A 26,985-nucleotide genomic window follows, 5' to 3' on the forward strand; every position below is an offset into this window, starting at 1 on the left:
ACCCAATTATAGTACTTTAGTAGTAATTTAAAATATAAAACTGCCTGGTTTACTCAAAATGTGTGTATGCTTTAATAATTTGAGTATTGCATTGTTCTGTTTATTTGCATTTGATACAGTACCTTTTATTGCAGTCAGTTGCAAGTCGTATAGAGTGCTATTTGTATGCCATATGTAGATGCTGTCTGTATACAGCCTTTCATATCATTCACTTATGAGGTGCAATTTCAGTTAGGATGCTGCTATAGATGTCAGGAGTCACCTCAGTAGGTTTTGGAACAGACCCAATATTGCAGAATTATAAACAAGTAGAAGTACACTTTATAACTATGTAACTTTATTGAGCCTGTAAGGCTGACCAGCCTGGCAGACACAGAGCAGATATGTTGTGTACACTAGCATTGAAATACCCCGTATATTATATTATATACTGTATATTGCACACACACACACACACATGTTCGTTTTTTGTGAAACGTGGGGACATCCCATAGGCGTAATGGTTTTTATAGTGTACTTACTGTAAGTGCTATTGCCCTACACCAACCCTACACCTAAACCTACCCCTTACAGGAGACTGTGCATTTCAACTTTCCCCAGAAAAACCTCACTCTGAAATGATTTATAAGCGTTTTGAAAAGTGGGGACTTGGGTCAATGTCCTGAAAAGTCACCTTCACCTTGTAATACCTGTCATACCTTTGTCATTATACACATCTATGTCCTGACTTTTCACAAACACACACACACACACACACACATACATATATATATATATATATATATATATATATATATAGTGGTTCAATGGATCATATTGTGGTTTTTGAGTCATAGATCTGATGATTTTTCGGATAAGCAAAATAAATAAATAAAGCACATAGAATGAGAATGCAGAGAATGTTTTTTAAACATTATTTTATGTGCATGTATTTTAAATGCAGGGAGTGAAAGAGGAATCAACTCGGTATTCGTGCGCTATCTGAAACATGTCTATGCTTCTGCGTGCTTTGGCTGTGTGTGAGAACAGTGCGTGAGTAACGTATTGAGTTCTCTTTCTTTTCTTGTTCTTGTGGTTTAAAATCACTTGAATGTGCAAATTGGCAAATTAATCTGTGAATCACATGCATGCCGAACTGTGGGGTCTGGTCCGTACGTATCACGGATCAACTGCGATCTGTTTAACCCCTAATATATGAGAGATCAGAGCAGTCTTTCATTAATTGAACATTTAATTTACATGAAATATTCAATTCGCTACTCCATAGCAATCGCATACAAGGAAAATACAGAATAATGAGAACAATCATTAAATCGCAATAAATAACAGTGTCATATCTATGCACATTTTTCCCAGAATGTTCTTGCGACCCGGTAGCAACTTTCCACGGCACGATACTGGGTCACGACCCGGTGGTTGGGGACCTCTGGTCTAGGGTTTAGCACACATGCTCACACAAGCACATCAAGCTGTAGCGCTCGTTTGGGAAACCACGATTCAGGCCCATATTGCATCAGATTCCCATTTCTCCTCTCCCTGTTTGGACCAAACTAGAGAAGGTCAGATCAGTTTGTGCTTTGCAGATGCATTGTAAATTAAATGTATTGTATTGATGTATGTAAATGTGATTATAATCATCTCAGAATCAAACACGTATATCTTTTTGCACAATAAAAATTAGTGTACAAATCACCTAGTGTTTTTAAGGCTCAAGAGAAATCTAATCCGTCTGGATAGGAATTTCTGTGATTGTGGTGTTGACACTTCTCCTCATTCATTTACACTTTTGATGAATGCCGTAACTTAAGCTAAATTTCCCTTTACAGTGCCTAGTGCACCTTAATTATTGATTTCTGACATAAAAAAGAAAATTAAATCGACAATCAAGTGTCTGATCATGTACTGCTCAGCAAGGGTTGTTTCACAAGGCTGCATACCAAAATGAACAATTTCAGAGTTTCAGAGATGATGTAAAAGCATCTCCTGATGCATTGTGATACGGAATAATTTATGCCTTTTGACTTGTGGGAGGACATTTATAAGTCCAAATGGCCCCCAAACTTCCTGCCATCCTCTGAGGGTGAGGAAGGAGGAAACCGTGCTCTGAAAGTAAACTTTGTACGTCTACACGGTTCCATAAATGTCACTACACATGTGCTGGAAGGCTTTTTGATATGCCCTTTTGATACGCCTCCAGCGGTCATGGATGCTTTGCTCTGAATCTGTACTTGTCCTCAAGCCATCACCTCAACGTCCTCTCGGTCAGACCATCCAGAATAGGAGGGTCTTCCTTTAATGGTCCTGGATGATGGTGTGGACCAGCACAGCTGTGCACGTCTTCATATGATGAGCTGCAGGTGGAGATATTCAACTGATGATCATCCTCCTGGCTGCGTCTGTAACCTAAAGCAGCTGCCCAGTCAATCAATGACTTCTCAGGCACGTCCTATGGATGCTGGTTTCAGACCGACTTCCAAAATTCCATAACGTCATGTCTGATGCTCTAAAATGAATTCTAGTGCACACTGGTCTCTCTTTCAAATGCCTTCTCATAAACCAGGGATGTGTGGGAAGGGCTGAGACGATGGGAAGGGAAGAAGGAGCAGCTCTTCCTCTACTTAAGATGTTAATGAAGGGACGGACAGAGAAGGGGAGCTGATTTATGGAGTGTTCTTCCTGTTACCTGCCCTGTATGGTCATGGGGCCCCTAGAGGTGAGGAGCAAAGGAGAACTGGCCATCAAAAACATATGATACCGTCCCAGAGCAGTGGCCCGAGCTTAATGAACTCCCGAATGAGAATCTGGTCAGTCATGAGACTCTTTGCTGGCACAGAATCCTCTCAAATGTCCGTGTTCATCTGCTTATTTGGAGCTCAAACCATCTGTAACAAATGAAGGGCGTTCATAAGACTGCAAAGTGTGAGTCCAGTATTTTCACCTCCAATGCAACATCATGAGATCTTCGCATGTGAGAAATAAGTCAAACGCCCCTCCCTAGGGTGGAATCTTATCAACTTTTCTGTGATCCAAATGTTGCGGCATCAGAAGAGGGTTTTGATACTTCAAGCTCATGTTGGCAGAATTTTAAAAGTCCAAAATTTGAGACTGGTTTTTCTGGTACAGAGTGTTTCAAACGTTGAGGGCTGCAGTTATTTTCAACAGCTGTTTCCCCACTCCTTTGAAATAGGTTATTTGCTCAGGAGGCCTCTGGCATTCTTCAAAGTCTATAATACATTTTTACATAAATACAGAATTCAACTACAGAGAACACGTGCGTCATGTAGGTGAGTAATGATTGACTCAGACAATGGCCACATCCGCACATAAACAAACAATCTTCTATAATAAAAATGAATTTGTCGCTGTTCTTGTCATATGAAGTTCATACAGCAAGACGCGTTGCATTCCACTCTGCGATTGCGCTGTTACTGAAAAATATACAAAAAAAAAAGTTACTTATTGCTAAAACATGTGAAACTAATTTATGGTAATAAGTAGGATTGTGAAGGTCCGTTTACATCATGCATTTTTTGAATGAAAATTCAATCTGTGATTTAACATGCAATTTGTCTGTTCAAGTCCCATGCATAAAAACTACAGACGGGTTGAATAAAATAAAATGCAGGTTTTAATTTCTGACAGTAGGTGGCGCTTACAGTAAAGCAGAAATATCCCATTTATCGTGGTACACAAACCACTGCACAACTTTCTGTTCTGACTGCTGTTTAGATTTTTGTATTCCTTATGTGAATATCAAACAACAATATGAGTGAAATTGTACAGAGAAACAAGAGACAATTTTGGATTCTTCCTCTGCTATTCACTGTGGTTTATCAAATCTAGTCTGTTTGTGAGCACAACTAAGTCATAGTTTAAAGTAGCATAAAACCTTGGGCACATGACCAAAAGCATGAGTCTTATTGGTTAGCCAGCTTTTTTCATGGTGTGATGGAAAAGAGATTAGAACACACACAAGTCTGAACAAATGTATTTCATTCAAAATAAAATGTTTATTGCACAGAAATGTTGTCCTAGTTTGGACAGGCCTTGAGTATTTACAGTAGCTGATGCATTGTTATACCCCTGGCCACTGAAGAAGTTGACTTTTTAAAGTTCAGACTGAGACTCTGAATGCTCTAGTACAAAGTATTGCTAATTAGTAAGAACATGAGGTCAACATGTTGGCTATGATAAGCAATTATCACACATGATAAATCACATAATTGTTCTTATGCGAAGCCATCTGTGTTCAGAAAGGAGAGTGTTTGGTTATTCATGGGAACTGTCCCAGAATGACCTTTACTGGACGCTCCTCTGCCATCGCTTGTTGTTTTCACAATTGCTTCACAAGGCACCTGGGAAACATTTGCATTTGTCAACAAACTTCTTTGAAACCTTTTTTCAACTCCTCTTTTTGTCTTATTTTTCCCCCACTGATCTTTTTTCAGGTATCAAAACAACAGGATTGTTTTGGGGGAAATTTCCTGATTTTGTCCCATGAATGCAGCTCTCAAAGGTCTGCAGCTGATGTATTTTGTAAACTTTACTCTGCATTTATATGAGATCAGAGAGTTGCTCTGGCAGTTGGTCTTAATTTATGTCTGGCTGTCTATGTAGGGTGGTACACAATTAGTGACATTTCAGTTTTTAGAACAGTCTCAGCTCGTCTATGTTGTTTACAGTTGTTACTCACTAAACGTTTGGTGTGGTTCATGGAGGTCTACTGTTTATACTTATTTTCTTTCAGTATTAAGTTGTAAAGGGATGATTTTACTACTGTAATGTGCTGCAGGTGTAATCTGTTTTTCTGTCTATAGAGGTCCTCTTTGCTCTGGATACCATCTCTGTCTGAGAATCATCAGATATGAGCCATTTATTTATTTAGGTGGCTTTTATTCATACACTGTACAGACAGTGTGCATTTTTCGTGAGGTAAAGGTCTTTACAGCTTTATCTTTTTTGAAGAGCTAATTTTTCAAGATCATCTGCTGGTTACCAATGCAATTTTCTGCTGAATGAAGTTGACTTGACTTGACGCCTTTAAGCAAGATGGAAGAGGAAAAGTTCACCCCCAAAATTGACATGAAGACTGTTTTCAGTGCTGTTTTCATGCATTTTTTTAATAACAGAGGACTGAAGTTGTCCAGATAAACTCAGGAAGTCTAATTTGTGATTTGATCATCAAAACTCATTCTTTCACAATTGTGCATTGCCATCCTAGCTAGTTTTTGAAAAATTTTTACTCTCATGATTATACAAAAACTAGCTTTGGTAAAGGTCAAGATTTTCACTCAGTAATGACTTAAATCTTAATCCGAATGCATATGGCTTCAGAAGATTTGGAATATAGTACATAAATCATTCTGAACCCTTTTATTTTTGCTTGAATGTGGAAGCAAGAAAATAAGATGGCATTTGAACATTGTGAAGGTGAGCTGTTAAACTGTTTAAGACCGCACTGGTGCCAAAGATGCCAAGCAAAAGCAAAGCAAAGCTGTCTGAGAACCTTTAGAGTCCACTCTGGCTTTTTCCAAAGATTGGGCAAAACAGACACGCTTTGATTCTTCATCCATTCACAATTAGAGATGAGTGTGCCGGCAGCCTATCCTATTTCAAAACAGTATTGATTTTCCCACAGGGAGGAAGGATTCCTATCATCCACGGGAGGGAGATTTCCCATCATGTTTTTTCAGTGCCGTGATAATGATTGGCAGTTCAGTTTGTTGCTCAGAACAGTCTGTCGGTCAGTCTCTGGCCAGCTCTTGAACACTGCTCACTGTGTGACCATTGTTTGCAAATTATTCTCAATCAAACTCGATGAGCTTGCAGTGATGCATTTTGACCTGCAATTTAACAATTTAATTTGAGTTTGAGATTCCAAATGCATGAGATTGTGGCATGATAATACCTTTCATTTCTTTGGATAAAAAAATCATAGGCGATATTTGACTTGATTTTGGATATATGGTTTGGAAAATCGATAAAATGTCATCCCAGATTCATGTCATCCAAAATTCATACCTTTCGTAATTTAAAAACATGTCAAAACATAGTTAATCACAGCATGGATTAAAGAAAATGCTTCCTTACACCAAATGCTCATTCTTGGCCCATATGACATTTGTTAAGACGGATGAAAATCACTATCAAATATGTTTTGAATCCTATAGGGAGTTCTGGTTTTGGCAGCGTGCAAATGTTTTAATGTAATTCATGGAGTTACAGAAACATTTTGTGGTTTTGAACTAAATGAAAGAAAAGAAACTCAGTCCAAAGAGATTTATTGACTATTTGGGTTAGACAAATGTATGATCTGTGGGTTTCTTATACTGTCGGGCCATTTTTAACTTTTTTTCCAGACTGAAAATGCGCTCTTCACTAAAATATAAAGATGTTAGCTGCGAAAGTTGCGATCATATTAGTACATTGTGACAAAGCCACACTGTGGAAAAAGAATTACAGGTCCCGCTCAGTGTAAAATTGAAGTAAACCAGATGCTAGTGTTGAGTCACATCATAAAATTATGAAGAAACTTTCTAACGCAAAACTTTTAAGGTAAATATATTATTTTACTCTTAACAATAAAATAGAAGTGATAATTCCAGCTAAGTTTGGAACCCAGAATTGGTAGTATTTATAAGTCTCCTGACTTTTGTATGTGTCTATCTTTATTTTTTTCTTTCTTGTCCTTGTCAGTACACTGCACCATGCTTCCCCTGTCCCAAATGTTTGTGGTCTAACGGATGAATCTTACACGAGCTCCAAGCACTTAAAAGCTTGTCACGTGTTCCAGCTGCCTCCCGTGGGAACACGGCAAAGACGGTTACGAGTGACTCAGTCCAATTCCCCTGTCTAGTCAAAGTCAACGTCCTCTCAATGGGTAGAACATCCAAAATAAAAGTAGTAATATATATAAACCTTTCTTAGATAAGGATCAAACCAAGCATTTCTGAAGAATGCTAAGTGGTTGATTTTAAATATCAACCATTGGTTTATATGAATACCAATTGTAAGTATAATTGTATCTTTGATCATTAGCATTTGTGTATAATGCTTCCACAGATAATTTGCTTTAAATGGCAAAATTATTAATGTCCCATGGAAACATGAAACCAGTGCAATTATACACAACCGGTTAGTCATTCAGGCAAACCACCAACTAGTTTTGCCCAACCCTGTTGTTTTTCCTGACAGACTAATAAAAACCTGTGCACCTTGAAGTTGCTAAGCTAGTGTGATTTGAAAATAATGATTTCAGACACATTTTGCCATTTTTGTGTGCAGTGTCCATCAAATGGTCAGTGAACAGACCGTGGGTAGCCTTAGGCTAAGACTAGATACCTGATAAAGTGGGAATCTGAAAACTAAACTGATAAATCATATTTTTGTGTTACTGATTGACAAATGTAGACAACTTCACAGGGCTGTTTACTTAAACTTGAACTTCTTAGGACTTCTCAGGACAGTATGTTCATGCTCTAATTATTTTATTTAGTTATCTGCCTTCATGCTTTGATGGCCACCTGCTATGTAGAGGCCTAGTCCGGTAAGGGGCCGTTTACAAAGCACATCTTCTTAGGTCCAACTGTGCTGTTTAATGCTTTTTTTGTTTTTTTTGTTCAGTTATTTGTATTTCTATGTAAATATGCACTAGACAGTCATCTTTGACCTTTGCAACTCACCTTGCACATTTTTTTCAGCGTCTCACGCCATGAGCGCTGCCTATTATTTTAAAATAAGTTTTAAAAATGTTCTATTTTTGAACCCATTCTGTGTGTGTGACTCCACTCATTACGTCCCATCAGACCAGTATTTGTTACAAACTTTGGCAGCTTGCATAAAAGTCAAAACCCTGTGCAATCCTTTGAGTGTCGTGTGCCTCTTGTATAGCATCTTTGCTCAGCGGCAGAGTTTAAAAAGAGCTTCATTTTTGATCTACCTCAGAAACCACCTGATCGTAAACTAAAGCAGGGTCTTTGCTGTAAGAGGTGTGGCACTGCTGTCTTTTGTTGCTTTTGTTATGACAGTCTTTTTACAGCTGACCAACAATTTCAAGGTAAATTTCAAGAGATGTTGCATCATATTGTAAACAAAGCCTTGCTTTTCTTAACACAGATTTCATAAACCACAAATATGCTTTGAAGGGCGTAGAACAAATACGTTTTTAAAGCATCTCAGACAATGGATTCATCATCTGGCAAATCTTAACTGCAGATGTACTCTTAAGTAAATTTTACTCAATTTTTCCTTTGCGAGTTCTTGCATTCACACATGGAATTGAGTACAATCCACATAGCTAAATAAAGAAAAATAATGATTTTTTTAATTTTACTAATTTATAAAGGCGTAAAGTAATTTTTTTCTTAATTTGACATTTTCTTTTATCACTGCACTGACATTAGCACAGCTATGTTTACTGAATGAAACAACTCTTTAAAATGTCAATTTTTCAATTTCCATTTTTAAGTGGACTGAATACAATAGAATTAAGATGTGTCTTCTATAAAAACAAGTTGTAAAGCTTATTTAAATGAAGTAAATTGAACAAGCTGCAAAAAGCATGGTTTCCAGTGTATCATAGATTGGGCAAAATGTGCATTTTTGTTACATTTAATTATTTATTTATTCAATGATGCTGTTATCTTTGATGGAGGACTGCACTGTGGGGGAAAAAAAATAAAATAAAAAATACTGAATTTCCATGCTGTTCCAAGCTGGTTTATAATCTAAATTGTCTGGACTTAACTCAGCATTTTCAGCGCTTTTGAACAGAAATCAAGGATAATGCTAAAGTGAAAGCAGATCTCAAAGTTATCCAAAATATTTGTGATTATAAAATCCGATTCCAGTATAATTGATTTCATAAGTATTCACCCCCCACACACCTAAATCATCCCTTATGCAGCCAATTGCTATTAGAAGTCACGTAAATAGTTCTCTTGTGTGTACTCAAGAGGTTTCAATTGATTGTAGTATAAATACACATCTATCTGGAAGGTCCAACTTCTGGTGAGTCAGTGTTATGGCAGAACTTACACCATATCCCTTGGAGTACAGTTAAATCAATATTTAACAAATGGAAAGAGTATGCTCACAGCTGTAAATCTACCTAGTGCAGGCTGTCCTCAAAAAGTGCGCCGGTGGAGGCCACCAAGACACCAATGAAGCAGTTACATGACTGGAGAAAATGAGCATGCAACATTGTTGCCCACTTCACCCGTCACAGCTTTATGGCAAAGCAGCAAAGAGAAAGCCACTGTTGTCATATGAGATCTCGCCTACAGTTTTCCAGAAGGCATGTGGTGGACTCTGAAGCCATCTGGAAGAGGGTTTTATGATCCAATGAGACCACAATTGAGCTTTTTGGCCATCAAAGCAAATGCCATGTTTGGCGTAAGTTAAACACTGTGCATCGTCAGAGAAAAACTATTCCCACTCTGAGTCCTAGCGGTGGCAGCATCATGCCGTGGGGATGCCTGCAGGCCAGAAAAGGTGAAGCGAATGCAGAAAAATTGGAGGAAAACCTGATGGAGTCTGCAAGGCACCTGTGACTTGGGTGAAAATTTGTTTTCCAGCAAGACAATAACTCCAAGTATAAAGCCCAAGCCCAAGGAATGGCTCAAAAACAATGTTAATGTCTTTGAGTGGCCAAGTCAGATCTCAATCCAATTGAGAATTTGTGGGTGGACTTGAAAAAGCCTGTTAACTCACAATCTCCATGCAACCTGACTGAGTTGGAGCAGTTCTGCAAAGATGAATGGGGACTGCAGTGGTTCAGATGTGCGATGACGATAGAAACCTACAGACTCAGAGCTGGAACTGCTGCCGAAGGAGTATCTACTACATGCTGACTTAAAAGGGGAAAATGTGTGTAAACAGATACGTAAACAGATGTTTTGTGTTTGACTGTAATTCATTTTGAATGTAGAAAATAGTTTGGACTTGAAAGAATATTGTTTTACTGATCATTATCAATCCTCTAGAGAGAAAAAAAAAATTAATTTTAAAAGAGGTGAATACTATTTATAGGCACTGTACAAAATCATGACATAACAGTTGTAATATGATTGCTTATAAGTGAAATTTGTATTATATGAAAAAACAGTAAAATGTGACACTATAGACAAAGACTTTCACACACACACACACACACACACATATATATATATATATATATATATATATATATATATATATATATATATATATATATATATATATATATATATAACTGTATGAACAGCACTCAGACTGACAAACAATGAATTGCTGTGGATTGTAGGCCAGTGATAGACTTCTCTCTTATGTTTACCATGGCTGCATTTATTTGATTAAAAAATACAGTAAAATCAGTAATATTGTGCAATATTGTTAAAATTTAAATGAACTGATTTCAATTTTAATGTATTTTAAAATGTAATTTATTCCTGTGATGCAAAGCTGAATTTTAAGCATCATTACTCCAGTCCTCAGTGTCACATGTATTATCCTTCAGAAATCATTTTAATATGCTGTTTTGATGCTTAAGAAACATTTATTATTATCAATGTTGAAAATTCTTTGAATGTTTATTCGAAACACATTTATAACATTCTAAATGTCTTTAATATCACTTTTGATCAATTTAATATGTTCTTGCTGGATAAAAGTAACAATTCCCATTAATAAAATGTGGATTGTTTCCAAATTTCTGTTTATTTTTATTTATTTTTTATTAATTATGAGTATAGTTGACTGACAGCCCTACATTACACCTCTTGTAGGTGAAAGTGGACCATCATGAGTCTGCCGTCATCTGTTCTTTTCAGTGTACTGCACACTCACTGAGCTGTAGCCGGTCGGTGAAACTCCAGGAGTGCCTCCCAGAAAGATCTGCCTCAGAGTTTTTCCCTGTATCTGGGTCAGTCTCCTGTCCTGAGCTCACCTCCACAGCTTGCTGTGCATTTGCATTCTCAAGCAAACCTAACCGCCTTTGCCAGAATCCAGCGCAGAATGCATGTGAGCGCAACTGTGTGTCAGCATGTTCTGGATTTAATGTGATTTTCATCAGTGTTTGACCAGTTGTTCAAAATGGCATATAGTAAGCTTCAAGTGGCCTTTTCATGACATCTTGAGCTTTTGAAATAATATGATGTATGTGGTAAACATATTGTAACTTTTAGACCTCAAAACATCCTTTCCAGTCCAAAAAGAGCATTTATTGAATCCAAGTTGAAAATACGACCTGTTCTGAACTTTGTAAGACAAATGAATCCCATGAATCAAAATATGATCGTTCCCCTTTATATATATATGACGTCTTTTTGGGGGTCAGAAACTTGGCTGGCCAAGTCTTGGTGAGGTGATGAGAGGAAAACAGGATATAAATGCTATTATTCCTAAACTTACAAGATTAAAATTAGGTAAAGGCTACCAAACCAGTGTAGCATCTGCCATTCTGTGGAAACATTTAATGTTAGGACGTTTGTAAAAGGTGCAGGAGTGGGGAAACCCCCCCATGAAATGCAGTATGATTATGTTTGCTACAGAAAAAAAAACATAACTAACATTTCTAAGTAGACCTCAGAGAAAATAATTATATAACAACAAAATGTACAATCTGACCCCTTAATATCTTATATCATGATCTGATATTTAGCCACAGTGTGACCCAATCCAAACTGTCATCTGTGCAAAAGTAGAGAAATGAAACCTGACATCAAAATCAAAACATCAAGCATCAAGTGTTACATGTGGATTTGTTCACAGAGGTATCGATATCACAAGCCTCAGGTGTCCTCAGTGAGCAGGTGGCAAGACTTCTTGTCTAGGCTGTTACACAATATGTCTCGAGCGATTACGATGCGAGTGAAGTCATTTTGTTTGAATATTATATTTACAATTGCTTTAGTCTGTTCTTTGTTTGAAGCAGCATGCTGTGGCTTGTCACACAATGTATTTTGAAATGCAACATTGTCCCATTTCTACAGAAAGATGCGGTTTACATGCAAATAAAAGAGTAATTGTGAGGGGAAAAACATCTGAGAGTTGTCTGAGAGGACTGTCCATACTGTGGCCTACTAGTCAGATGATACTACATACTTCCTTTTCAAAGATTCAGAAACATGTTGTGTAGCAATTACTTACAGAATGATATGGTTTATTACATTTCAGTTCCCTTAAGAATAGCTTCAAGTCCACCTTTGAATGGAACGGAACATTTTGTTCAATTTTGTCAGAACTTTTTGTGCTTTATTAGCATGTGTGATTCCCTGTAGCGATGGGATAACATGTTAGGGCTGTCAAGGTTAATTTATCATATGAAATATGCAACATTTACCCTGCATTAACGAAAACAGAGGCTGTGTTTGCATGAACAGCAATAATCTGTCAGCATAGTCCAAATAAGACTGCTGGAGCATGTAAAATTGTGTGAAATACAAGTATTTGGTACCTTAACCCAATTAAGATTGTGTTAAGCATAATGAAATCAATGATTTTTTAACTTTTTATTGTTTATTGATTTTTAACTTTACTAGAGTAGAGAGCAAACAGGAAAATAAAAGGAAAGCAAAGGGAGAACAGGATCAGATTTTATCACAGACCAGATTGAAATTGTGTACCTATAAGCACATCATGCCACTGGATCTGACAATTCAGTCATATTTTGAAGACATAGTAATCTTATTTGTACACCAGGCTATTCCAGTGTGCATAACAGAAATATTGTATGGATGGCGAACTCCACAGTCATGAAACAACATGATATAATGCACACTGTACAGTAAATGGTAATGTGGATAGTTTTACTGCATAAACAACCCTTGCAATAAAAAGAAAAAGAAATTCACAATGATGTATTATTTAAAGAAATCAGGTCAACAGTCAAATTACTGTACACCATGTAAACACAGACAGTATCGACTTACCATCTGGCCTGAAAACCAGTTCTGTTTGCCTGAAAGCGGTTTTTCAATCTCCAGTTTGATTTCTTGTGTTAGTGAGATTTTAGTCGTTGCTGATGATTTATTCTTTCAGACGAAAAGCCTTTCACACGTATCCAAATAGTGACAGGACATGGATTGCCTGAAAGCAGAGCTATGACACTTTGAGCTGAAGATAGCAGTAGCTTCAGCTTGAAATTCCTCTTTAGCATTGAAAAGATATTTGAGGAAGTCCTTAGCTTGTTAGCACACAAGCGCAACAATATCATATCAAATTATTAGAGATAATTTCCCAAACAATGTTAGCAATATTGGTATATTACTAAAAGCTTTTGTAAAACACAATACCATGCAAGATGCTTGTTTTTTGTGATTGGTTCACAGCGTTGATCTGCAGATGGCGAAGTGTTCTGAACGATTTTTGTTTTATTGTGATTTGGTTTTATTTCCTGTGTGTTGTGGTTGGTTGCAGACTATGCAGGTGCTAAATTGTTCTGAATTGTGTTTGTGTTTTGTTTTGTGTCGGTTTTAGGTTTCGTTTCACTTTGTTACTTTTGTTTTAGCTTTTGTTTCACTTAAGTTGCTTTTTTTGTTTTATTTTATTTTGTTACTTGTACAAGGTGCTAGAGTGTTGTTGTGGGTGGCTGCAGAGTGTTGCTATGCAGTTGCCAAATCGTTCTGAATGATTTTTGGTTTGGTTTGATTTCGTTTTAAGTTCCGTTTCTCTTCACTTCGTTTCACTTTTGGTTTTTTTGGTTTTTTGTTTGAGTGTTGAGAGTGGTTGCCAAACATGGCTTTGCAGTTGCTAAATTGTTCTGAATGGTCTTTTTATTTGGTGTTTTGTTTTATGTTAGTTTTACAAGGTGCTAGAGTGTTGTGAGTGGTTGCAGTGTCCTACAGTAAATTGATTTGATTTGATGTTTTTTATTATTGCTAATTTATTTTATTTTATTTTTGTTGGTTTTAAGTTTGATTTCTCTACATTTTTTGTTTTGTTTTAGGTTTTGTTTCAGGTGTTATTTCATTTCGCTATTTTAGTTTTGTTCCTAGTGCAAGGTGCAAGAGTATTGTGGATGACTGCAGAGTGTTAACATGTAGTTCTTAAAGAGATAGTTTACCCAAAATCATCTTCCTCAAGTCATCTTTGGTGCATATGACTTTCTTCTTTAAGACAAATACAGTCGAATTTATATTAAAAATGTCCTGGCTCTTCCACACTCTATAATGGCAGTGAATTGTGAAGATTTTGAAGCCCAAAAAAGTTCATCCATCCATCATAAAAAGTGCTCAACACGGCTCCTAATAAAGGCCTTCTGAAGCAAAGCAATGCGTTTGTGTAATTAAAATATCCATATTTAAAACTTTATAAACTGTAATCTGTAGCTTCTGTTAACTGTCGTATGCATGTTCACGAGAGAGTGGCGTTCCAGCGGATGACGTAGGTGTAGCGTAAAATCAGTTGGGAAGTGACGAACGCAGATGCACAGAGGAGAGAGCAAAACAAAACCCCGCTCATGAGTTACAAGTATAAAAAGACGAGGATTTGTAAAGAAAAATGCTGGAGGATTTCGATATAAGACAAGAGGAGACTGGTTTTCCTTTGATGTAAACAAAACTCTCCAGAGCTTACACTACGCCTACATCCTACATCATCCGCTGGAACACCACTCTCGTGAACGTGCATACGGCAGAATAGTTTTTATTATGTCAATGTGTTCTGGGTGGTTGCTAAGGTGTTGCTAGGATGTTTTAGATTGTTGCTTACTGGCTCAAAAAAGCCCACCTATATGGTTCTGCCGCATAACAAATGTCCTAAATACAGGTTTGAGAAACTTTATGATACAGTTATGACAATCTTAAGCGTCAGTTGCAAAGCTATCAGAAAATTACATCCCTGAAGTCTTAATTCTCCCTTCCAACATCATAAACCGTGCTTTTCTGCTTGCTCTGTTTATTATGCTCTCTTTTGTGCGCCAAAGCCCTGTCTTTACTCTTGGGTCAAGTTATGAAGTACGCCATATTTAACTTTGTACTGTCTTGTAATGTCGGCATAAATAATATTGTTTCCTTCTAAATGAGGCACAGCGGCTTCTCTCCATTAAATAAGAACAGAATTGGTCTCGTGCCTTTTTAAACTCTTCTCTGTCCAATAACATTTTTAATACTAATATTTTTCTGAATTACACTAGGTAGCCTTGTTGTTTAAACTACAACAAAAATGTAAAGTTAGAAGTCAACACATACCAAAGCTCATATTAAATACATGGGTTTGAAGTCAAGGTTTATATTAAGAAATACTAAACACTGTTTTGGGCCATATCCTTTATATTTTAGACATTTCAGTGTGGCCCGTGTATAAATAAGGGGCTGAGCCACCATCGGCCTTTGGTTCTGAGATTGTCATGGGTGATGTGGAACGCTTATCGTTATTTTGCCAAGTAGGGCAAAGTAGGTTTCTAGACCAGTATCCTTGTTGGTCTTTGAACCACATCTCTGTCAACCAATCAGATCAGTCGGGTTTTAGGGTCAGTTAATGGATAGGGTTGGAGTTAGGGATAGGTTAGAACTGTGTTTGACAGTTGCGTTGTTCCAGGATTAACAAAAGATATGTCCTACTTGGCAAAATCTGTCACGGGTGCAGAGAAGACAATCTCAGCATGTAATTGGAGATTTCAAAGGAACTTTCTTTGAAGTAAATCAGGGCTGCACAGATAGTCACTTACTGCTGAAGAGAGCTATTCACTTTCTGCACACAAACACATGGTAGGAACAGAAACAGACCAATTTGCCAAGTGTATGCCTATGATTATTTTGTAATTCTTTCACATCTATGAAAATTAAGTAGAATTATTATTATTATTATTATTATTAGTATTATTAGTAGTGCTTAAAAAGTGTCAGCAGAAATCATATTCCTGTCTCTAAATATAGTGTCTGTTTCGACAGGTCCTAAACTGAATTCGGTCCTGATGTATACACCCTCATGCCAATTGCAATCATTTTCTTCAGTGGAACACAAAAAGGGTTATTATTAAAATGTCAGAGCTCCCTTCAAATAAAAAAGTAGGGTGACCACAAGCTGTCAAGATCTCTTGCAGTAAATAAATACTTAATAATACTACTAAGCTTTTATAAAAGTGTTTAACAGTGACTATGTTTACATGTGCACGAATAATGCAATTATTTCCAATAATCAGAGTAAGGACTTAAACGCATTATGATGTTTACATGTCAAGAGCAAAGCTCTCCACTCCCGTTTACATGCAATTTCCATTATAATTATTCGGTAAGAATTGTGGTTAATTTTTTTTACTGCCATTATTCACATACCCCACTGCACAGCACAAATGATTGACTCAGAAAGAGCAGGTGTGTTACTGGCCGCTGTTTTAATTTATTTATGTCTAATGCAAAACACTTTTGTGTGGTTGTATTCGACGCTTTTTCGGCGCCATAGAAATGTGATGGCAATTCGTTTGCTTACAGTGCCGTCGCGTTCTACTCGCCGTTTCTGGATGAGGGTATGGAACAGAGACTGGTGGCAGCGAGTTGTGTTTTCCCCTAATGTGATGCTTTCTTCCCCTCCATCGTTTTTAATCTGCGTGTTATTACAGGTGCGTGTCACTTCATTCATGTGTCACAAGCACATGCGCATTTTGGTCAGAGCAGCAATACTGCGATTAAGGTGTTTACATGCCAGTATATTTCGATTAAAATCAATCAATGTCAATACGATTATGCTTGCTGCGATTATGAGCTTAATCGCATTATTTAGATCAAAGTATTGTGTTTACATGAGGTAAAGTTTAATCGCAAATTGCGAAAATCTAATTACACTGAACAAAATTATAAACGCTTTGGTTTTTGCCCCCGTTTTTCATGAGCTGAACTCAAAGATCTAAGACTTTTTCTATGTACACAAAAGGCCTATTTCTCTCAAATATTGTTCACAAATCTGTCTAAATCTGTGTTACTGAGCACTTCTCCTTTGCCGAGATACTCCATCTACCTCACAGGTGTGGCATATCAAGATGCTGATTAGACAGCATGATTATTGCACAGGTGTGCCTTAGGCTGGCCACAATTAAAGGCCACTCTAAAATGTGCAGTTTTATCACACAGCACAATGCCACAGATGTTGCAAGTTTTGAGGGAGCGTGCAATTGGCATGCTGACTGCAGGAATGTCCACCAGAGCTGTTGCCCGTGAATTGAATGTTCATTTCTCTACCATAAGCCGTCTCCAAAGGCGTTTCAGAGAATTTGGCAGTACATCCAACTGGCCTCATAACCGCAGACCACGTGTAACCACACCAGCCCAGGACCTCCACATCCAGCATCTTCACCTCCAAGATCATCTGAGACCAGCCACCCGGACAGCTGCTGCAATAATCGTTTTGCATAACCAAAGAATTTCTGCACAAACTGTCAGAAACCGTCTCAGGGAAGCTCATCTGCATGCTCATCGTCTTCATCGGGGTCTCGACCTGACTGCAGTTCGTCATCGTAACCGACTTGAGTGGGTAAACTGGGCAAACATCCCAGTTCTTGCATGGCCAGCATACTCACCGGACATGTCACCCATTGAGTATGTTTGGGATGCTCTGGATCGGCGTATACGACAGCGTGTTCCAGTTCCTGCCAATATCCAGCAACTTCGCACAGCCATTGAAGAGGAGTGGACCAACATTCCACAGGCCACAATCAACAACCTGATCAACTCTATGCGAAGGAGATGTGTTGCACTGCGTGAGGCAAATGGTGGTCACACCAGATACTGACTGGTCTCCGGACCCCCCCAATACAGTAAAACTGCACATTTTAGAGTGGCCTTTTATTGTGGCCAGCCTAAGGCACATCTGTGCAATAATCATGCTGTCTAATCAGCATCTTGATATGCCACACCTGTGAGGTGGATGGAGTATCTCGGCAAAGGAGAAGTGCTCACTAACACAGATTTAGACAGATTTGTGAACAATATTTGAGAGAAATAGGCCTTTTGTGTACATAGAAAAAAGTCTTAGATCTTTGAGTTCAGCTCATGAAAAATGGGGGCAAAAACAAAAGTGTTGCGTTTATAATTTTGTTCAGTGTATAATCACATTAAGAGGGTGCATGTAAACGCACTCATTGTTTGTCTTTGATCATGTCTTATTTAATCTACAACACCTTAATTATGATTTATGTCTTTCAGATTTAATTATTATATAATTATGCAGTGAATAATTATATATAATTTGTATAAAATAATTAAACTAAAAATGTGTGTGTGTGTGTGTGTGTGGCAGAACAAGTACAGAGACTTACTACTACCAATACATCCAGTCATGCTGCTGTGAGCATAAGAAATACTTCTGCTGTACATATGTGACCCTGGACCACAAAACCAGTCTTAAGTCGCTGGGGTATATTTGTAGCAATAGCCAGAAATACAATATATATGGGTCAAAATTATAGATTTTTTTTATAGATGTTCCATGAAGATATTTTGTAAATTTACTACTGTAAATATGTTAAAACGTCGTTTTTGATTAGTAATATACATTGCTAAGAACTTCATTTGGACAACTTTAAAGGCAATTTTTCAATATTTTTATTTTTTTGCACCCTCAGATTCCAGATTTTCAAATAGTTGTATCTCGGCCAAATATTGTCATCAATGGAAAGCTTATTTATTCAGCTTTCAGATGATGTATAAATCTCAATTTCGAAAAATTGACACTTATTGACTTAAGGGTCACATATAACGTATATCAAATAACCCCATATGTAGCATACATGAATCACCCTGTAGAAGATCTATACAGGTGGAGCTGGGGAGGTAGAGGGTTTTTGAAGCACTAGCCGTGTATTCGAATGTTGAGCAGCAAGCTCATTGGCTGCTGATATGAAAAGAAACCAATCTGCTGCGCCATGTGAATGATGTAATTATATCAGATTGAGTTAGAACCTATCTAGAGTTTCATGACAGAACTACATACATACAAACACACACATAATTTAGTACTGTTTATTATAAAATTAGTTTATTTACTACTGTCGTGAATCAGATATTTAACATAAAATAGCATAAACAATGTTTACATATAGTCTACAAGAGAAAATTACAGTGGCCGAGAGAGCTCAACACGCTGCAAATGCTCACAACACAACCAAATAAAAAAATGCACTGAAAATAGAAAAAAAAACACCTGGAAATTAAGAAAACAACTTTATCAATTTGACAGCAGGTGCTGCAAATGCTCACAACACAACCAAACAAAGAAACGCGCTGCAAATAAAATTCTTTATTTGGTTGTGTTGTGAGCATTTGCAGCACCTGCTGTCAAATTGATGAAGATGTTTTCTTGATTTGCTGGTGCTTTTTCTATTTGAATGTGTTTTCTGAATTTTCTCTCTCGGCCACCGTAGAAAATAGTAGAATTTGAAATAGTGAAGAGTAGAAAAATGACCCTGTTCAAAAGTATGTTTGATTCTTAATACAGTTTGTTGTTGTTACATAAATTATCCACGTCTGTTTTTCTTTCTTTCTTTCTTTCTTTCTTTCTTTCTTTTCTTTTCTTTTTTTTTAATGTTGTTCATGAATCTTGAACAGATAAGCTGCCCACTGTTCTTCAGAAAAATTCTCCAGGTCCTGCAAATTCTCTGGTTTTCCAGCATCTTTTGCATATTTTAACCCTTTTCAGCAGTGACTGTAACTTAAATTGTACTTTTGTTGTCTTCTGGGATACATGTAAGTATCTTTTGTTGCTTCTGAAGGGCAGTACTAAATGAAAAATTACATTTAAACAAAATAAAAATGTAGTCATCTTCATCCTGTTCAAAAGTTTTCACCCCCTGTCTCTAATGCATTCTGGAGCATCAGTTTGTTTGTTGATATTTTTACCACTTTATACGTTTTGTGTTGTCATGTTTGTTGTTCCCTGTGAATGCTTAAGGTTGCCGACCCTAATGTATAGTTTTTACTTTTTTTGTAGATTTTATTGTTTAAACAGTCCCTCCAGGATTTCACGATTTTTTTTGTGTGATTTTTGCGATCAAAATGACTGATTTTGTGGTGGTAATTTCCATAAATTTGTGACAAATTTGCGATTTTTTTTTTTTTTTTTTTTCTTTTAAATTATGATATCACATTTACCAGATTAACTCAAGTGAATTTGAAGCACTTTATTTATATAGTGCTTTTAACAATACAGATTGTGTCAAAGCAGCTTTACAGTATCAAATAGGAAAATAGTGTGTCGGTAGTGCAGAAGGACAATAGTAAACACTCAATTTTCAGTTAAAGGTATTTCATTACTGAATTCAGTGATGTCATCATCCAGCTCAGTACAGTTCTAATAGTATTTGTGCAATCATGTAGACGATATCGCTGGAAATTAAGTGTCCCCATAGGGATTTTGAACCAGCTGGAGTTTATTAAACGTGCAGATTATGTATTGTGTTAGATGCACAATATTCACAAATAACAAACAAAATGCATAAAGCTGGTTTATTTTGGTCTCTTAGTCAATTCTGAAACATTTTAACTTTTAAAACAACCTTAGGACCCTTTTCCACCTTACCTATGTAAACATTAAAAAATAAGTATTGTAGCTGTACATACTGCTTGTAAATCCAATTCATACATTTGGTATGGTCTCTTAATAAATTCTGATATATTGATATATCAGAATTTAATATAGATATATAAAAAATAGAAAGGGAAAAAATTAAATAATTAAAAAACACTGCGTCGTCAGCGTTGGTATTGTATCAGACTTTACTGATCAGTGTGCACTTAATGCACTTAACATTATATGAAATTCAAGTTCAAATGGAGTTAAAGTTTTTGACCAGCGAATGACGGAGATGGAGTGTCATTAGAACGGCTGTAACTGTTATCTGAGGCAGCAAGTGCATCGCAATATATGCTTTCATCAACTTTTACAGGTTATATGACGTTTATTGTAGCTATATGGGCGCTTAGTTTTTTCTTGTTGTTTAATACACTTGGTCAAAATCTCAAATTAATCGCGCACAGGATATTTAAAACGTGCATTGTATATTGGCTAGACGCCAAATAACCTACTTCTCCTCCGCTCTTCAAGCACACAAAAACATAGCCTTTACAGACGTAGTGTTTGAGTAAAGAAAACGCTGTACTATTCAAAAATCAGTTATTTATTTACCCTTTCATTGCGGAAAAAACGAGATCTGTCTCCTCCAGGCTGTGCGCGGCGCGGCAATCTGAATGGAGGCGGGGTGAAGTTACGAGCTTTCGCTGAGAGCTTGATGATCCAATGGCGTTACGAAGTTTTACACGTGAACAACATCTGAATCCACGTAACGTAAAATAATTCAGTTAGATGATTATAATTTTATGTTATGTGAGGTCTTTAATTCTTTTTTTTTTTTTTGCGGTTAAATGACGAATTATGCAGGATCACAAAAAATGCGACATTTTGCTTATTTTGCACTGTATTCAGCGATCGCGGAATCGCGAAAAACTGGAGGGACTGTTTAAAGCATAGAAAAGGGTAAAACCACATATTTTTTGTTACCGCTTGGCCTTCCGAATCCACTTTCATGGGCCAACCAATTCTCATCCAGTGAACTTTGTCAATGAATCAATAACTCTTTCTCATAATTGTTTTTGTTACATCACCACTTTCTTCCCTTCCTCGGTATCTCCCTGTCTATCTCAGTTTGACTTTTATCACACTTTAATATCCCAGTATGCCTTTCTCTTTGCCAACCACATGGCTGAATAGAAGCCCACCTGTGTAAACATTAGGTAGATCCTGTCTCTGCTATGGCCTCTTGGACACATTCAGCCATTTTTGTTTTCTTGGGCACGCTGACTTGAGGAAGTTCAGCTTGACGGAGGGCTTTCCCTCCCTTTCCCGTGAGCAACATTTGTTTTGTACCTTTTCTACTTTCGAAATGTACTTGCCTCGTCGGCTTTTGTTACTGTGTAGCCTTTATGGTCATTCTATACCCCAAACGTTGACAGTCATTGGGCATGAGTATGATGTATCAAGCCCGTAGTCAGGGGGGGGGTTCTGGTGGTTCGAACGAACCCCCCCTCACTGCCAAAGGTCCAGAATTTAAGTCGTTTTTTTTTTTTTTTTTCATGTGATTATTGTCATCATTGTTTTAATCAATGCTTGTGACAAATATTCTGTTGCTGTTTTCAAATTAATGTGATACATTATTGTAGCTGGACGTATGTGTGTGTGCCGCGCGTGCAGTTTCAAAGCAACGGTGAAGAAGCATCGCCTCTGAATGATGGGGGTTATATATATATTTTAATTAAAAGGATTTCTATATTTTATCCACTCAATAGTCTACAATATAATAGCCATATAAACGTAGCGTAATTATAATAATAAAACATAGTGGGATATTCAGTGATATTGGCTGTGCAATATCGACTTTTGTGATTGGCCAATACCGGCAGACTGGAGCCAATGGAAATGCTTCTCCTTCGGTGCGCGTCTTATTCCTCTGTTCAACTGAATATTATCACGATTTCAAATGTTACATTGCATTTATAGTTTAATAAACAAGTAGCCTAATATGTAGTCACTTACCATTTAGACGCAATATTGACGTTTTTGTTCTATTTCACCAACGAAAAAAGTTACAGAAGAAAAGCAACACTCAGCACGGTGTTTTGTTATTGAATGATTCATCATTTTGAACGAATCGTTTTAATGAATGACTCAATGATTCATTTATTAAGACGGTCACTTGCCGCCACCTATTGGCGGTTTAGTTTCATGTTTAAAAGTAGGCTATCGTCGTTGTCGTTGTTGTTGTTTTTACATTTGTTTAAACATCAATCTCATAAATTATTTATTACAGTTGTAATCTTGCAGTGTAAATTATTTAATTTGATTGATAACAGCCCTTATTTTTAAAACTGAATTTGATCAAATGTAAGAATTTGACATGAAAGATAAAGCTTAAAAAGATAAAGTAGCCTAGAAATAAATAATTTTTAACCTTTAATATTAGAATGATGTACCAACTGGGGTTCCTTATGGTTTACAGCATTAGTTGAGAGATATTTTTTTCTTTGAAGAAATTTGCGATGTACTGTACCTGATAGGCCACAACTTAATCAATATTGAATCAAATTGTGTCAATAAATGTTTTCTTTTTATTTATTTTTTAAATAAATGTATTGAAGCAAAATGTTTCTTGTCAGAATGCACCAAAATGCTTCATTTGGTTAAAATCATAAACATAGTCTCATGGGGGACAATGCCCCAGACACCCCTACAACAAATTACTTCGTAAACATGTCACCTTTTTCAGCACTTTTGAGTTTGCAGGTCTGTAGTATTATTTACTATGATTTACCATGTTTCTAGCGTGATTTACCATGATTTACCACATTGCTAGCAATTGTGTGAAGTGTCAGTACAAATGAAGTGATAAACCCTGTGAGACTGTTATGTCTGTAGCGTTAATGATCCTGGATGAAGCTGTGAACATATTCTCCAAATTGCACCCAAGAAGACTGGAACTGACCAGTGTACTAAATCCATAAGTGTCAAGACAAATACAGCAACAAGCAAAGAGGCATTGACAGAGAGTCAAGAAATGATGATGAGAAGAATTATTATTAATATTTTAGTAAAGTTCATTAAATCTATTCTGTTTTTAGTGTGGTCTTTAAATTTATGAACTGTGTATGGACTGACAAAGGTGTTACATGAGGAAGCAATTTGACAACAATGCAGTAAATATTTTAGGTGCATCAAAAAGCCTGCTCGTTAAGATACCAGCAGACAAGCTAATCCAGCACAAATTTGTGCATAAAAGGTCACCAAAATGAAGTATTTGAACCTCATAATTAAATACAAAAGAAGGAGAAAAACTGCAAAAAGGTCCACGTTTTGAAAAAAAAGAACCCCCCCTTTCAATAAGCTGGCTACGGACCTGTGTATATATCTCAACGCTTTTCTCAGTGCTGATTTAGCAGCATTTTGATGGTCAAAATCCACTTTATGTTGGAACCAGATTGGCTCAAGTCTACCTGAAACATCTACAGAAGTGCATATGTGGGTTCTTTCATCGCATATCTCATCAATAAATGATGGATCCCCTCATGAGTTTAGAAGCCTTTCTGGAATTGGCCGATGATGAGAGACCTTGAATTTTTTGAATACCTGTAAAATTGGATGTATCTGCTCACTCATGCCTTGCTGACAAGTGCATCAAAGCTAGAGGGGTTTCCTTTCCATCATTCGGATCGGTCTCAAACTGTCTTGAGGTATGCAACGATATCAAATGATGTTTAGACAGTCATTAATCAAAAGCAGAGCTTCCTTATTCAACACACCTTAACCCATTTCCCTCAGTGTGCTGCTGTTACGCCGATGCCTCCGCAGACGGCTGTCTTCCAGTCGTCTGTAAAGTCCAAGCCTCGTGCCAAGACACACATTCAGTTGCTGGCCCAGACAGAATCATCCCCGGTTCCTCCTCTGGTAGTGAGAGGTGAGAAGCTGTGAAGCACTTGATCAGGGCTGACGCAGGAGTTCCCGATCGTTCCTCACTCCCATCTGAGCCCAGCTAAGGTCAACACAGCCGTCTCTAGGCTGTTTGTAATGTCGTTGGGTTTTAAAACGGAAGGCCCAAGAACTGTGTGCGGTAAATTGGATGTTTCAACAGTATGGCCTAACCTCAGGCGCTTCTCTGGGGCTTTACTCTGACTAGAGCTGTTCGTTGCCTGTAGGCCTTTGGAGATGTAATAGGAAGTATCAGTTGCCGTCTTGGGAAACAGTGGCTGTCTGTCCAGAAAACTCAGCCAGGGCCATTTTAATACAAACTCAAGCTTTACAGTTGAAAGACCTTGGAGAATTTGAATATATTTTATGTTCTTTAGGAACATGTATCAGTCGCACTTGCTTTGAATTTATTAAAAACACTTCCACTTGCATTTTCCACTGGACAAATGTGTAAATCTTCCTCACAGGGTTGGCATGCATTCAGATGCTTCATTGGAAGAGCTTTTTTTTTTTTCAGTGTGTCTATGCTTGGCTTTTTATTATTCTGGGCCGTAGTCTTGCTGACATGACTAATGACACCAAACAAACATGGGTTCTCTATTTCTTAATGTTTTGCTCATAAGTCATGGAGAAGTTAAATACATAAATGTATCCATCAGATTTACAATTTTATACGTTTTACAGCAAATTAAAATAGTTGTCTTTATTGCTTTCATGAGTCAGTGACAAAGATGATAAAAAGGATTTTTAAAAATAAATAAATTAATTAATTAAAAATTGTGCTCTTGTCAACAAAAGGTTTGATTTATTGGCTTTATAAATGTTTTCTTTACATCTAAATACATATACATTTTATCATTTTAGTTAATATTGAAATTATATATTTTGTATAATTAACATTGCTATTTATATTTTGAATATAATTTTTCATAGTTTTTTAAATGACATGAAAACAAAATACTTTTCTGCATATTAGTAGTATTATTTCTAATTTTTTTATTTCAGCTTTATATCAGTTTGAATAGTTTTAGTACTTCAGTTTATTTCGTTAGCTAACAAGGCAACATTCCTATTTTTTATTTCTTTTTTTAGTTTTTCATGTAATATTTTTTAGTTATTCATGTCATTTTATTTCAGCTTTATTTCAATTACAGAAAATGATGTAATAGTTTTAATTGATGAAAACAACAGTGCTTTTACTGAGACTTTTATTTGTAGAATATTAGGACAGTTCGGACATTTTTGACTTTATATCCCACAAATAAATAGAATAAAATATAAATGAATAATATAGTAAGTCAAATTTATTTATATAGCACCATTCACAGACAAAGCAGAGTCAACAGTAAATCAAACAAATTAAATACCAGCTGTAAAAAACCAAAGAAATTTAATAACAACCAACCATATTATATAATATTACTAATATTATTATTAATAATAAATCAAATTAGTAGATAAATGAGCTCATGTCATTGACCCGAATACAGATTTCTTTTTTTTTTTTCAGTCAGATATTTTGAGTGTCAGACTCCCCACATGTTTGCATTCATCAACCCCTGCAGTAAACACATCACCCTAGTTCACCTTTTTATATGTATATCTTCTTACCACCACACAAGCTCCTTGATGAGGCTAACATCCAGAGCATGTGCCGTCAAAGCAGAGGAAATTAGCGAAAATCAAACGTGGAGACGTATAAGCTCGCAGGCCTGGAAAATTTCCCATTCACTTTCATCCAGAGGAGTGCGGTGAACACTTCCTCGTGACCCGAGCGTAGCAGTGTTTGTCAGACGTTCAGCCCGGAGATAAGCCATCGTCATTAGTGAGCCTAGAGATGCAATCAAAGCCATGCGCCGCACACAGACGGACAAATGAGCTTCGCCGGAGGTGTCTGCTTCTAATTTAACCTCCACGAGACTCTAAGGATCACACGTATCAAAATAGAGAGACAAAATGGTTGTGCTTGGGTTTTGTTTGGCACCCAGATGAAATCCAAATGTTGTTGGCCCAACACATGCAGCTTTTTCAACACAAAAAGAGCTGAATTTAAAGTCCCAGCGCCTCTTTCTTCAGAATCTCTGTTCTTTATGACCACATACAATGCTGACAAGCTGCCTTCATGTATTTTTTTATCATATCCATCTCCCAGGACCGTGTGGATTAATCCTTTCATATAAGCTGCCTTAATATCAAAAGAAAGTGAAAGCAGATTTGACACTTGTGTGGAAAAGAAAAATGAAAGCAAGGAATAAACTTGGACAGATGGAGAAAGAGTTTTAGCCTGTTTCATTCAAGCTACAAAAAACATGATGTTCTCATCATCGCGTTATCGTTTGATCAACAAAAATGGAGAAAAACCCCCACCAGGATGCATAAGCAACTAAAAAGAGGAATGCGCGATGTCGATACCAATCCCGAACCGGACTCGTACATCGGTGCCCAAACCTCAAAAACACCTGGAAGGTCAAAATCTTGAGCGCTTTGAATAGATGCATTCATGACACATTGTATTCATACGGTTGCAATTAGATGTAACAGGAGCTTAAGTGGGCCATCTGT

At 36.9% G+C, this 26,985-nt stretch overlaps 1 protein-coding gene across 12 annotated transcripts in view; it reads left to right on the forward strand.

Moving 5' to 3' along the window:
- Nucleotides 1-26,985, forward strand: part of sugct (succinyl-CoA:glutarate-CoA transferase) — a 138,083-nt gene that overhangs the window by 72,726 nt on the left and 38,372 nt on the right. For 3 of the 12 annotated variants that reach the window (XR_009269045.1, XM_058765241.1, XM_058765243.1), the window contains one exon: nucleotides 16,410-16,526. The exons of the other annotated variants lie outside the window; for them this stretch is intronic. Coding sequence is in view for 2 of the 3 variants with exons in the window: in XM_058765241.1 (XP_058621224.1) it covers nucleotides 16,410-16,442 (33 nt within the window). In the remaining variant the exon portion in view is untranslated. Of the gene's footprint in view, nucleotides 1-16,409; nucleotides 16,527-26,985 lie in introns of those variants that run through there. 12 annotated transcript variants of the gene reach the window in all.

The sequence above is a fragment of the Onychostoma macrolepis genome, chromosome 24 (genome assembly GCF_012432095.1).
Source record: "Onychostoma macrolepis isolate SWU-2019 chromosome 24, ASM1243209v1, whole genome shotgun sequence".
NCBI classification, from domain to species: domain Eukaryota; kingdom Metazoa; phylum Chordata; class Actinopteri; order Cypriniformes; family Cyprinidae; genus Onychostoma; species Onychostoma macrolepis.